The 13,529-nt window shown below is 40.6% G+C and overlaps 1 protein-coding gene across 1 annotated transcript; it reads right to left on the bottom strand.

Annotated features, from left to right (window-relative positions):
- Window positions 1–1,034: 1,034 nt before the first annotated feature.
- On the bottom strand, window positions 1,035–7,359 carry LOC310879722 (uncharacterized protein). The gene is made up of 9 exons (XM_083794551.1): window positions 6,708–7,359; window positions 5,802–6,524; window positions 5,330–5,405; window positions 4,855–4,989; window positions 4,327–4,449; window positions 3,335–3,379; window positions 3,068–3,145; window positions 2,009–2,098; window positions 1,035–1,086 (listed from the first exon to the last, which is right to left on the bottom strand). The coding sequence occupies exons 1-9, from the start codon at window positions 7,335–7,337 to the stop codon at window positions 1,061–1,063; spliced, it is 1,926 nt and encodes a 641-aa protein (XP_083650677.1). The 5' UTR covers window positions 7,338–7,359; the 3' UTR covers window positions 1,035–1,060.
- Window positions 7,360–13,529: the final 6,170 nt, after the last annotated feature.

Raw genomic sequence — 13,529 nt, 5'->3', positions numbered from 1 at the left:
TTTCAGGTGTTGTGGATGAGTCTGCTATATTTCAGGTTCTCTGGATGTCTGCCATATCTAAGGCACTCTGAATGTCTATATGCTATATTCCAGGTACTGTGAATGTCTATACGGTATATTTTCACAGTATTGGAAAACAAATGCCTATTGTAATAAGTGGGCCTAAACCACCCATTTTATGAATGTAACCTATAGACGCTTTGAGGAATGTATACAATAACATATGGCAATTATAGCGGAGACAATACTTTTTACGCATCACAAGTTGTTGGAACCCTCCAACAACTGTGTGTATGCCCTGGGGCGAAATTATAGTTTGCACCTATAGCCCAGCTCTGAGGTGGCATGTAGGAGTGGTTGGCATTTAATATCTCTACTGCACACTTCTCTGGACCTAACCACAACAATATCTCGTGTATTAGCCGTCAGGATGTAAAGGTGTCTCAGTTATCACAGAGTTGGAACATGGATGTACCCACCACACATTGTGAACATTACAACAATTAACCTCATTTGAGTTTTATCTCCAGTTTACGAGGCGATAAAACCTGGGAATGTACTGCCGAATGTGTCCAATCGGATAGGAAATCCAGGATTGTCCAGTTTTCCAGAACCAACTACAGCTTTGTACTTCCGATTAGACACTCGGCAGTAGTTCTTGTCCAGACTACATCAAAATGACTTGTCATGTAAAGGAGCAGAATCCCTCCACTGCATTTAATTCGGCAGATTTTGTATAATACAAAGATAGCTTTGTAGTGATACGGGACATTGAACAGTGGGATAATTGTGGGTTAAGAGAGTTCCACACCCTACTGTGTAGTTAATCATTAGTAGGAGCTAGTACTGTTGCCACACTAATATCAGAAAAGAGTCTGCCTTTTTAATGATATACAATTATACATGATCCCCATTTACCATCTATTTCAGTATAAAGTGGCACTCAAACAAAGGTATCCAAGGCAATCTAAAGTAAAAGTCCTTTATTAAAATATGGGATAAATTAAAATCTGAACATAAATTAGGTATACAATATGGGAGAAAGTCAAATCTGATGTCTTCAATCTTCATTTGGGGGAAGCAAATCTGAAAGATAGGAGAGAGAAAAAAACAATTAAATAATTTAACATGAAGCAGTGCCTATCTGCCACCTGGATGTGAATTCCCAGGGCAATTTTAAAGGAGTAGTTCACCCAAAAATTACTATCAATTACACGTCTCATGAAGCCTTGAATCCATGGATTCGTTTTTCCCCCCACATTCTATCCTAAACCAATAATCTGACTCAGCAATATGACAAATTTCCATGAAGTCAAGGCTTCATGGGGGTGTGTAATTGATAGAAAATATGTCCTTTTTGGGGGGAGGGTGAACTAACTGGATTTTTTTGGTTCTTGCTTAATGTAGATCGCTCTGGATTAAGAGCGTCTGCTAAATGCCTAAATTGTAAATTGAATCGTCAGATCACACAATCCATTTGGTTATGGGTGAGTTAAGGGAAGTAAACGCTGCCATGTTATATTAATACATTTTATTTAATTCCCAAATACCAGTGCAAACCTAAGATGTATGGTTGGATTGACTGGTCAGAGGATATAACCATATACATCATGGCTATGAATTATAATGACTTTGTACAGATCTAGTCATTCTAATTAGGCTACATCTGTGTCAGAGATAAGTGTAGTTTCAAGAGAGCCTTTCAGGGCTCAAATTTGGCTTAGCAATGAGAAACAAAATCTCCATGAATGAAAAGTCTGCATGGTGTGTGTTATTGCTAGACAAGTCAAGTACTCTTTTAAATGAAGCCTGTCATTCTGCTATCATGTAACTATTAAGTAAACATAATCGAAATAGAAGTTTAGGTTGTGTGGTTATCATGTCATGAAGTAATTTGTCCAATTGGAGACATCTGGCTCCGTTTACAATGGGAAGTCAATGCCATTGTGCTTTAAAGCAATGGCTTGCAACTCACTGGATTAATAAACTCCTGATTTACAAATCATACCTTGAAGCCTCTTGATTTCTTGCAGTGCCTCTTCCAGTCGTTTCTGTGCCTCTTCCAGTTGTTTTTGTGACTCGGCACAGTTGGCACAGTCTGCAAATACATTTATGACACATGGATGAGTCCATCTAGATTGAAAGCTGTCAATAAAGGACTTCTGCAGGGAAATGGCAAATTTCTAACTGTAAAATGTGTAAGCAAACACTTCATTTGTACTGTAGGTTTTGTTTCTCTTTTTAAGGTTTGGGCTTTCATTATTTGCTGCTAGAGACTTCCCAAACTGTTGCAAAAAAGAAAATTACACAATACAGATATATATACACATTTGAAAATGAAAAGCACTGAAAAGGCTGACAATGATTGAAAGAAAGCCAACTAACGTGTAGGACGTGCCAACAATTAGTCATGCCCAGAACAGAGCACACTGGTAGTGTCACATGGGCATACCTGCACAGCCAACAAACTGTGAGAAATAAAAATGCATACAAATCACTCCGACGACTAGCATAGACTACAGTATTTGGAATTAAAATGCCAGTCACATTAGGACTAGATGCAGCTAAAAACAATTAAACCAAACTACCAAAGTAGTATAGCAAATGATCTGGGTTCATACCATGCTGCTTGCCACTCAATAGAAAAATTTAGAAACAGAAGAATATTGATCAGTTGATTAGAGTTAAAATGTCAACCCTTTTCTTTAGATATTAGACAGTCAGGGATTCACACAAAAACAAATATGACAGCCAATAGAGGGTATGCATGTGACATCAAACCCGGAAGTTATGCAGGAATGCCTACCGACTGGCAAAAAAAAAAAAAACTACTTTCTGGCCTTGCATTTAAACAGAAACGTCCTATCTGATTGCATTAAACAATGTTAAACTCACTTTGCATGTTGCTTTGCCACTCGATGTGCCATTCACTTTAAGCATGCGCATACCGGCTAGTGTTTGGGGTTCTAATCAACACAAGTGCTTGCCTTTAACAGTCTCTGCAGTGGTGGGCAGGACCTGGACGCTACTACTGTAATTTGAGACTTTAAACAAACCCTTTATTTACCCATTCTTTTCTGTTTGGCTCCGAGGAAAGCCTGTCTACTGCCAGGCCTCTTCAGGGTTTGCGATTGGCCAGTCTTAACTGAAGGCAAGGGGGAGAAAAAAGAAAAAGAAAAAAGCAAATGCACTGGATTATGCCAATTGTGTCATGTCAATTCATTGCACCACCAATGACACCACATATTGTCACTGATATCATTACTTCCCAGTTACAAAAGCTGTAATTGATGAGTTTTGATGACACCAAGATCAGACTTCCAGCACCTCCTACCTGTCTGGGAAGGACCTGCAGCACTACAGGATGGCACCTGAACATCTGAAATCACAGGGAGAGAAATGAAGTAGGGTTAAGCTGCTTATTCTGTATGCTTGTGTCTCGACATTTTCTGTGTCAGTCGTTTTTAAATGTGTTCTATAAGTAAAGTCAGATTGGATTCTGAAAAACGTAACTTGTAGCTCAGCTATTGTCAGATTTAATTTAGAGCCACAAGAGAGGACCAAAATCAGAGGTGCTGCGATCACAGATAGATATTGAATTGGTTTTGATGGTTGATTGGCATCTGATCGGGAGTGGAAAAAATGTGATTGAGGCATCCAACCAAAATAAATAGACCATTAGGTGGATCCAGGTGAACAATGTATATAGGGTTTTAGTGGTTACAGCTAGCTATAATAGAATCACTAAGATTCTTGACACATTAGGTGGCAAAAATAAATCAACCTATACCAGAATGGAACCATTTAAGGGACTTTTTTTTATCCCACGATTTTGTAACCCATTTTTCACCCCTGTGTCAATCATCTAATGTGATCCTGGGCTCTACACACCCTCCACCAACCTAGTCCCCATATATGGGGGACAAGGGGAGAGCAACGGTCTTGAACTCATGCTTCCTTCATGCCCGAGTGTCCAAGTTGCTCCTTTACACCTGACAGGGGGGAGTTTCCCCTGGTTGGACATAGCGCGTGGAAGGAACACATTATACCAACCAGTTCCTTTACCCTCCATCAGGCTCCCCGGCTGGCCAGGGGGAGGCAGTTTAGTGACCAGGATTACTGCATGTTTTTTGTGAGGGTACCTACCCTAGGGGACACAGGGAGAACATGCAAACTCCACACAGAAAGGCCCTTTCGCCAACCCCGCCTTCGGGTATGGGCACTGATGACGCGGAGGAGGAAACACGCCGCCAGCACCCACAGTGTCCCGAGCGGGAATCGAACCCAGGAATTTTTTTAAGGGACTTTTAAAGAGACTTTATTTACCCATCTTCCTTTTTGCCAACAAAGCAGCCTCTCCACTTGAGTCTCCCCCACTCCTCAAGTTCCTCCTTTTTGGTGACGGGCCAATCTTCAATAAAGGGACGGCAGGGGCTGCATTTGTGTGAACTTTCGATGGAGAAAAGCAAATGCGCTGGATTTAGAAACCACAAGAAAAAGCAACACCACAGACCGTATAATTCACCTTTTAAATAACTAAGAATATGCCGTGGGAATTTCAACAAGACATTATTTCACAACTAGTCAGTGTTATCACTGACCAGTTGATATATTCTCAGTATGCAGCTTCTCTACAAAGACAAGCAGTCAATACCATTTCATGAAACACATGCAGCAGCAGTCCACCTAGAGAAACGAACGCATTTCGGCACGCAGGCCTTCCTCTGTGTTTCAAACTAGGAAGCGCTGGTTTATCCGCACAAGAGTGCGGATATTCCCTTTTTCCAACAATCCATAACATGACAGTTCTGTGTAAAAAATTCTTAGATGCCATTTGTTTTGGATATTGTGTACCTGTTGGTTCCCCAGATACTTTTGCTGCCAATCCTCTTGTCATGGGGGGTCTGAGAGCTGGCCCAGCTCTCTGAGTGGCTAAAGGTAGACCAGCGCCCTGACGTTTCCTTAGCCCGGCAGCAGGTAGCGTGGCTCCTAAAGCAGGAGCAATTGGGAAGACAGAAGAGATGGATCAACTACAATTTAGGCATTTTGTAGAGACTTACACGGCAAAGTCAGAATAACTGGCATGAACCCTAGTCGACGGGGTAAACGGTCAAGAAGTAAAGTGCAAAAAGAATGATTTCGTATTTCAAAGAAACTTGGATACCATGTAAAGCTAGCATCTTATTCTAAACATCATGACATCAAGCTGAAGCAAAATAATAAGTGTGAAGACACTGAATTTACCATTTGACTGTCCATGGGAAAATCTACAGTATAGTAACTATAACTACTGCATACGAAATAGCACAGAATTCAAGTGAATAGTTACCTGTATCTGCGCTACGTGTTAGCATGGCCTTGGGGATTCCTTTGACCTCAGTGACAGACCTGGGGATTCCAGTGGCCTGAGAGTCGGAGTTAAAGAGAGAAAAAAAAATAAGTTGCTGGGCCAGGTGTGTACGTTATTAACTGTTCACTTAGACAGAAAATATTGATTTAGCCAGTCTTGAATAAAATTAATTTAGTCATCTGGAAAAGTTTAGTCGACCAAATGTACAATTGACTTAATACATTTTTGGCAAACCTTGATCATATAATATTAATATGATTCACAACAGATTTTGGTTGCATGCTAAAAATAGCAGATCTACAAGCTGACAAAGCGTTACAAGTGCATCAAACAAAATGACTTTTCTTAGTTCTACTGGATCTGAACTAAAATAAGTGTAACATTTTATATATATATATATATATATATATATATATGTTTTTTTTAAGGAGATTAAACATTCCACTCGTACCTCCTTGGGGAGAGCAGCAGTATGTCCTGGTCCTGCTTGGGCCCTCCTCATCATCGGTAGGCCAGAAGATTTCTTTGAACCAGGAATCAATGAGGCAGCAGGTGGCAGCAATGAAGGAGGCAGCAGGTGTTTAACTCTGGGGTCAGTCGGGTTCTTGAAGGTCTTCCAGTCACTCACAAGGTTTGTTGGGGGAACAAACTGTGACGCTACAGAGTTTGCTGCGGGAACAAACTGTGAGTGTGACTCTACAGAGTTTGTTGCGGGAACAAACTGTGAGTGTGACGGATAAAGTCTTCGTGGAACCACAGTGGGGTTCTCCTCTACTTTTTCAGCTGCGTAGCGGTGAGGCATGGGCGTCGATGTGAATTGGGCGTGTTCCCTCAATTCTAAAGTGTCGTCCAGTTTGCTCACTCCAGGTGCGAAATTCACAACTGGGCTGTCATAGGATTCTGACATACTTAAAGTGCTCGACTGTGAATAGTCTTTACTGTTACCAGGTCCAGTAACTGAAGCTGAACCAGAGGACGTGGCAGAGACTGCCCTTACAACAGGCTCATCTTCAGAGACTGCCACTACAGGCTGAACTTCAGAGACTGCCACTACAGGCTGAACTTCAGAGACTGCCACTACAGGCTGAACTTCAGAGACTGCCACTACAGGCTGAACTTCAGAGACTACAGGCTGCTCTTCAGAGACTACAGGCTGAACTTCAGAGACTACAGGCTGCTCTTCAGAGACTACAGGCTGCTCTTCAGAGACTACAGGCTGCTCTTCAGAGACTACAGGCTGCTCTTCAGAGACTACAGGATGCTCTTCAGAGACTACAGGCTGCTCTTCAGAGACTACAGGCTGCTCTTCAGAGACTACAGGCTGCTCTTCAGAGACTACAGGCTGCTCTTCAGAGACTACAGGCGGATCTTCAGAGACCACCACTACTGGCTCATCTTCAGAGATCGCATCTGCGTCAACCGTTGTATTTTTAGTACACCTTGAGGGAATAGGTATTTGGACATCAAAGGTCTTGTTTTCAGGGCTGTCAACGTCAAAGGTATTCTGTTGGTCAACACTAATCAGGCTAGTAGTGGTCTGGTGGTTGGAGAGATTGGTTGAGCCTGTCATATCGAAGGTGTTATGTGGGTCTGGGTCAACTCTCATAGGGCTAGTAGTGGTCTGGTGGTTGGAGAGATTGGTTGAGCCTTCCATATCGATGGTGTTATGTGGGTCAACTCTCATAGGGCCAGTAGTGGTCTGGTGGTTGGAGAGATTGGTTGAGCCTGTCATATCGAAGGTGTTATGTGGGTCTGGGTCAACTCTCATAGAGCCAGTAGTGGTCTGGTGATTAAACTCGAGATTGGAACAGTCCACATCGAAGGTGTTTTGGGGGTTAAGTTGGTTAACACTCGTATGGCTTTCAAGCAAATAATTTGTGCTAAGTGCAGAAGCAGATTCAATGGTATTGCTGCAAGGCTCTGCTTCAGAGACTGCCAGTTCAGCAGGGTCCGCTTCAGCATCCAAAGTCTTAGTCAGAGCAACCATTTTGCTAGTAGGGTCTGCATCAGCCGTCACATTACACTTTGATTCAATGGTATTGCTGCAAGGCTCCGCTTCAGAGATTGCCAGTTCAGCAGGGTCAGCTTCAGCATCCAAAGTCTTATTCAAAGCAACCATTTTGCCAGTAGGGTCTGCATCAGGCGTCACATTAGACTTTGAGGGGCCAGGTGGGTGGCAATCAAATGAGTCGTTTATAGGGTCAGTAGTTGTCTGGTTAGTGAGCTTTACTGAATCCTCTGTTGTGTTCCCCATTGTGTCCACTGAAGACATGCTACTGTTCTCGAGATCGTAGCATGAACCAATCGGCTCTGCTAATGTGCCATCTTGATTGAAGCTTTTGTCTACGGTGGAAGTATCAAATGAGAATTCTGGAAAAATCTCATCTTTTATCAGAACGACCTCAGGGCTATTGACATCAGTCAGAACTCTCCGTTTTGAATGCAAGAATTTTGAAACTGGGGTGAGATCAGGAAGCAAACAGCGGGGCCATGATGTTGATTTGACTCCACCATTGCTGTTATACTGAGCTGGGGTAGAGGAGCCGAAGGCCCCACTGAGTGAGTTAGGCTCACCACAGTGTGGAGGAGAATTGTTTTCAGCCATTCTTGCTTCCTTCTTTCAGACAAAGACTTGGCTTCTTATTTCCACCTGTGAATGTAGATTCAAAAGATTACTCGCAAATAAAATACTGTTTCTTTATAGAAAAGAAAGTGGTTTAGATCAACACAAGAGTGAGTACATTTAACTAGGCTACCTTTGTATAGTCGTCTTGATCCTTGTCCACCTCTCAAGTTAAAACGGTAGTCTTCTCACTGAGTTATTGTACCTTAAATACATGGTGAAGTATAAATAGCAAATGTTAGCAATAGTTTGCATAGAATCAACACAAAACCCTGAACATTTGTAGACTGTTTTGGAACTGATTTACAATTTTGCTAAAAGAAAATCTACACTAAATTATGACAGCTCAGTCGACACAGGCCTTTATTTAGCCTACATGCGTGTAGAATTTGCATTTCATTTGAGCAGCCACATTATGGTTCACATGACGCTCGTACTTCACGAGTCATGTTTCAGGGCTAAGCCACAGCTAGAGTGGAGAAAAGGGCCATGGTTTGAACATAGCCCAAACATTTAGAATCTCGTAGAGGGTTTTTTTCGATTCTGACGAATCTCTACGAGAGTCTAAAACATAACCCCCCCCTTTACCGTCGAAAGTTGAACGTTTGTGCCTCAAAATCACTCTTACCTTGTACAAATGCAAAATCTAAGCTGCTTTTAATGTTGCCCCACTTGTTTGTGAGGTGTACGGATTCAGATTAAACACGGAACATGCTTATTTTTCAATAAAAAAGCTATTTTAATCCACTCCGTTTCTGAATCCTCCATTGTAAATGCGGTAAATGGCGCAACAGAATATTGCCCGCGCCCCTAGCGGCCAGGGTTCTCTTGCGCATTTACAATGGAGAGAAAAGCAAGATGGCCGCCAGATTCCGAGACAGAGTGGATTAAAATACCTTTTTTATTGAAAAATAAGCATGTTCCGTGTTTAATCTGAATGCGTACACCTCACAAACAAGTGGGGCAACATTAAAAGCAGCTTAGATTTTGCATTTGTACAAGGTAAGAGTGATTTTGAGGCACAAACGTTCAACTTTCGACGGTAAAGGGGGGGGGGGGTTATGTTTTAGACTCTAGTAGAGAGATTCGTCAGAATCGAAAAAAACCCTCTACGATAATCTAAATGTTTGGGCTAGTTTGAACAGTGGTTTTGCGAAAATGCATCATCGAAATATAGCTTTTACAATTCCCTAGCTGAACTCAGTTTGGAAAGGCTATATACCATTCCAGAGCTAACAATTCCCTTTCATTGAAAAATAAAATATTTCAGAAAAGCGATCCCATTGGACTGTCTGGTACTAAGCAAAACTCGATTCTGTATATCAGAATCGAGAAAAAACAATCAGGGGTAATGTGGACAAAACTAAAGTGACCCGGAAGAAAGTTGACGTAAACAGGGCTATCCATTTAGCAGCTAAGCTAACAGCCAAAGCTGTTGTCAAACTACGAAAATATACGTTTAAAACTAGCCTAGCCCTGTAAACATGACTCTCGTATCATGGCAGTCATGTTCCAGGGCTAAAACTAGCCCAAACATTTACTCTCGTAGAGTTCTTTTTTTAGACAAGTCTAAATGTTTGCTAGTTTAAAAAGATTATTCAAGGCAGCCAACGAGGATAGGACAGTTGCCAAGATGTATGGTAGTATACCTACGTACTGTATGTAGACGCTAATGTTAACTTGTTAATGTTAACGCTAATGTCTCGTAGTCGTAAACAAATCAATGTTCGCAGGCGACTGGATTTGTTGTTCACTCATAAAAACACATTAACCACGTTGTTTACCGAAACATTATTACATGAAGTGTTGCGGTTGGACAGGTCACGTCATACTAGTAAGGAATTGGAGAGAATTAAAAACACTTACCCCAAACAAACCAAAACCACTGGACAGTGGACACACAGCTGATCTGAGGTGAGGGAGCCCGGCCCCACTGTTTAAATTACCTGCTCCTCATTGGATGGATAGAACGGAACCAATCACAGGGTAGAAGATGAAGTCTTATTTACGTGCATTACCGCCATCAACTGGACTGGAATATATATTCTCTTTCTCTCTCTCTCACCAACAAAACAACAAACAAACAACTATGCAACATTTAATGTTTTATTTAAAAAAGAAGTTATAACAGTTTATTTTATACACAACTATTTAAGAGGTTATAGGCCTATTGATAGAGAGCATTGTGTCAAGCATGCCCACTTCACAATGCAAAAAAACAAAACAAAAAACAAAAGGGACGAAAATAGAACAAAAGAGGGAATTAAAATAGAACCAAGGACGGATATTTTTTAAGCCCCAAACCAAAGTTCGTACCAAATACATAGTTAACTATATAAAACAAAAAACTGCCATTTTCCATGCTGTGTGCTGCCTGCCTCTGACCCGTCTCTTCTGCTGTAGTGGCAAAAGTAAACCAGATGGAGGCGTTGTTGCGCTCAAGCACAAAGACAGAATGGTGCACTGCCACTGACCACAACCATGCATGCAAGTGCACAGGAGATGGGCCGCCAATGTGTGTGTGTGTGTGTGCGTGCGTGTGCGTGTGTCTCTCTGTCTGTCTGACTGTGTGCGTGTGTGGTGTGTGCTGGGGCCTGGGGGAGGTGGTTGTAGGTGCTGATAGAATGGAAGACAAGACAGGCTTTCAGACATTACACATCTCCATGGATGAAATGACTATTCCAGTCAGTTGAGGACCTCAAAGAAAAAACAAGTATTGCCCACCGCCCCCCTAATAGCCTATATATTATCCATACATTCAGGTCTTCATGGGGGGGGGGGGGGGGGGGGTAATGTATGCACACACAAAATATATATTTGAATCAAAGTTGCAACGGAAGCCTTGATTCATTCACTGGTTTATTGGACATTTATTCCGTCCTTGAATTGAGTTAAAAACAAACTGAAACACATACTGTACTATAAATATTTCTCTGTCAATGCATTAGTTGGGGGAGGGGGGTAAAATGGAAGGCAAGAGGAAAAGCCACACAGCAGTCGACTGTATTGTTCTGCAAACTGGATATACAGCTCCATCTCAATGAATTAGAATATTGTGTAAAAGTTCATTTCTTTCCTAATATAATTCCAATAGTGAAACTTTCATATATATTCTCAATTCATTGTGCATAAAGTTAAGTATTTAAAACCTTTTTTTGTTTTAATCTTGATGATTATGGCGTATAGCTCCTATCTCAAAATATTTGAATATTTTACCAGACCATTAAAAGATGTTATAAACGAGAAATGTCGACCATCTGAAAAGTATATTAATGTATGCAGTCAACACTTGGTCTGGGTTACTTTTGAACAAATTATTTCATCAAAAGGGCGTTTGATGAAATAATTTGAAAAAACATTTTTTGTGGTCTCATAAAATATTCTAATATTTTGAGATTGGATTTTAAAATTTCATGAGCTGCACGCCATAATCAAGATTAAAACAAAAAAAGGTTTTAAATACTTCACTTTATGCACAATGAATTGAGAATATATGAACGTTTCACTTTTTGAATTATATTACGGAAGAAAATGAACTTTTACACAATATTCTAATTAATTGAGCTGGAGCTGTATAATCAAATGATTGTATTGATCAGTGGAGACAGGACACACTACTCAAAATAAAACAAAAAAATAAACATAGGATTTATTTAACAAGAATCCAAGAGTGCCCTTTTTTTGGAAAATGACCAAAATATTAGGACCAAAATTATGTTTGTCCCCCCTTGCACAAGTGAAGCACAAGGCCAGCAAAATGTGCTTGTAATCCTACATTTCTCAAGTTGTATATATTTTCAGCACTCATATACAATACTGTAAAGTTTTTTTTTAAAGAAGAAGAAGAAGAAGAAGAAGAGAAAATAACTCCAATCTGAATACTTCGACAAAAAAACAAAACAAAACAAAACCCACAAGTTATCAAGCTCAGAACCTCATAAGTGACCGACTGGCTGATCCAGAACGTAACTTTCTATAGCAGTGGTGTTCAAAACGGATTACAATTTGAAACGAACCCAAAAAACTAAATAAATCAAACAAAAGAAAAAACACATAGGCATCTTAGGAGGAAGCACAAGCCGTTATGAGTCAGGGACTGACTCTAACCCTAACCCTATTATTACATCAGCTTTCCGCCTCCATTTTGTTTGTGAACAGATTGGGATCACACACCTCATATGGATAAAACATTATGATGGCATTATTATACACCCTAGAACACTGGTTCCCAAACCCCAAATCAGATTTGTGTGGGTCGTGAGCATGGTCGTGACTCGTGAGTAAATATCCTTTTTTTGTGTATCCTAAATTTTAGTTTTTTAATATTTCAAAACATTTTCCAAAAACAATCCCAAAAATTCATAATTTTTCATCAATTAAAAACACATTCAATTAATTTGAATGAGTAAACAATAAATAAAATAAATTCCATAAAATAACAAAATGTTTAAGAAGTAGGCCTAGTATTATAGTTTTGCTATTTTCGCTAGCTTGGGTCATGGAGACAAATTTGTTTTGGGTCTTGAGCTAAAAAGTTTGGGAACCACTGCCCTATAGAACACTCAAATTGAATCTTACATTTTTGCCCTGCACCAAAAAAAGAAGAAAAAAGAAGAAGAAAGAAAAGAAATACACCACCACATACGTGAATGCACACCCCTACCCTATAGTAATGTTCTCTTGTAAATCGCCTGGCCAGTGGAGGAGAACAGATTAATCCTGTAGCCCAAACTCTTCAATTAAACACTGTAAATAAAATAAATCTAACTACGGTGGGGGTCATATCTCTGTCCCAGTGGGATGACTGGAGTGCAGAATGAAGTTTCCTTATTTTCTTTATGCCACCAGGGATGATCCAACAATAACTGGCATGAGGCTGAAGCCACCATCTGGCTTTCTGAACAGGTTCAACAACAGGTCAAATGTCGCCTTATTTTGAAATCACTCACTTCAACGCCTCTGACCAGCAAGAAGAGGACAAGCAGTCTACATGTACTACACAATGAACGCCTTAAACAGAGACAATTATATCAAACGTAGCTACTTCTAATATATGTCATATCACCATATAATATCAATGTGTTGTTTAGTCACCACCCTTCAAAACTAACTATCCAGCGGGCCAGACATCCATGTCAAAAACACACATTACAGCTCAGCAAGCTTATTAATGTTCACACGATGTCCTTCCTTGCGATTCTGTTTGGAGTGAAAATGTAAAAAAAAAAAAGTGTTTCAAATCGAAGACACACACGCCTCTATTGATCCTATGTCAGCTCAACAAAACTCACTGTCAACTAAAACCCCTTGTCATTCCTCAGAACTATACTATGTTGTTGTCTCAACCCCAAAACTATTATATTGTCACCTCAACCCCAGAACGATACTGCATGGTGCCTGCCCCTCCCCAGAACTATAACATGTCATCACCTCAAACAGCCATCATTCCCCAGAACCTATACGTACATGTTGTCCCCTCAACACTACATCACTCTTCAGAACTACACAATGTGGTGGTCGGTGGGGGGGTGGGGGAACAACAAATCATCACAAAAT

The sequence above is a fragment of the Protomyctophum parallelum genome (assembly GCF_964188405.1).
Source record: "Protomyctophum parallelum genome assembly, chromosome: 22".
Classification (NCBI taxonomy): domain Eukaryota; kingdom Metazoa; phylum Chordata; class Actinopteri; order Myctophiformes; family Myctophidae; genus Protomyctophum; species Protomyctophum parallelum.
The sequence above is the reverse complement of the archived record's forward strand: the minus strand, read 5'-3'. Positions and strand labels throughout refer to the sequence as shown.

Bases quoted from the DNA above. Each gene is read 5' to 3' on its own strand.
- LOC310879722 (XM_083794551.1), bottom strand. From the start codon at position 7,337: ATGGTTGCTCTGACTAAGACTTTGGATGCTGAAGCGGACCCTGCTGAA. The intron at 4,450-4,854 runs GTACACAATATC...CTCCATCGAAAG, and splicing joins AGTATCTGGGGAACCAACAG to TTCACACAAATGCAGCCCCT. The intron at 1,087-2,008 runs GTATGATTTGTA...CCTATCTTTCAG, and splicing joins AGAAATCAAGAGGCTTCAAG to ATTTGCTTCCCCCAAATGAA.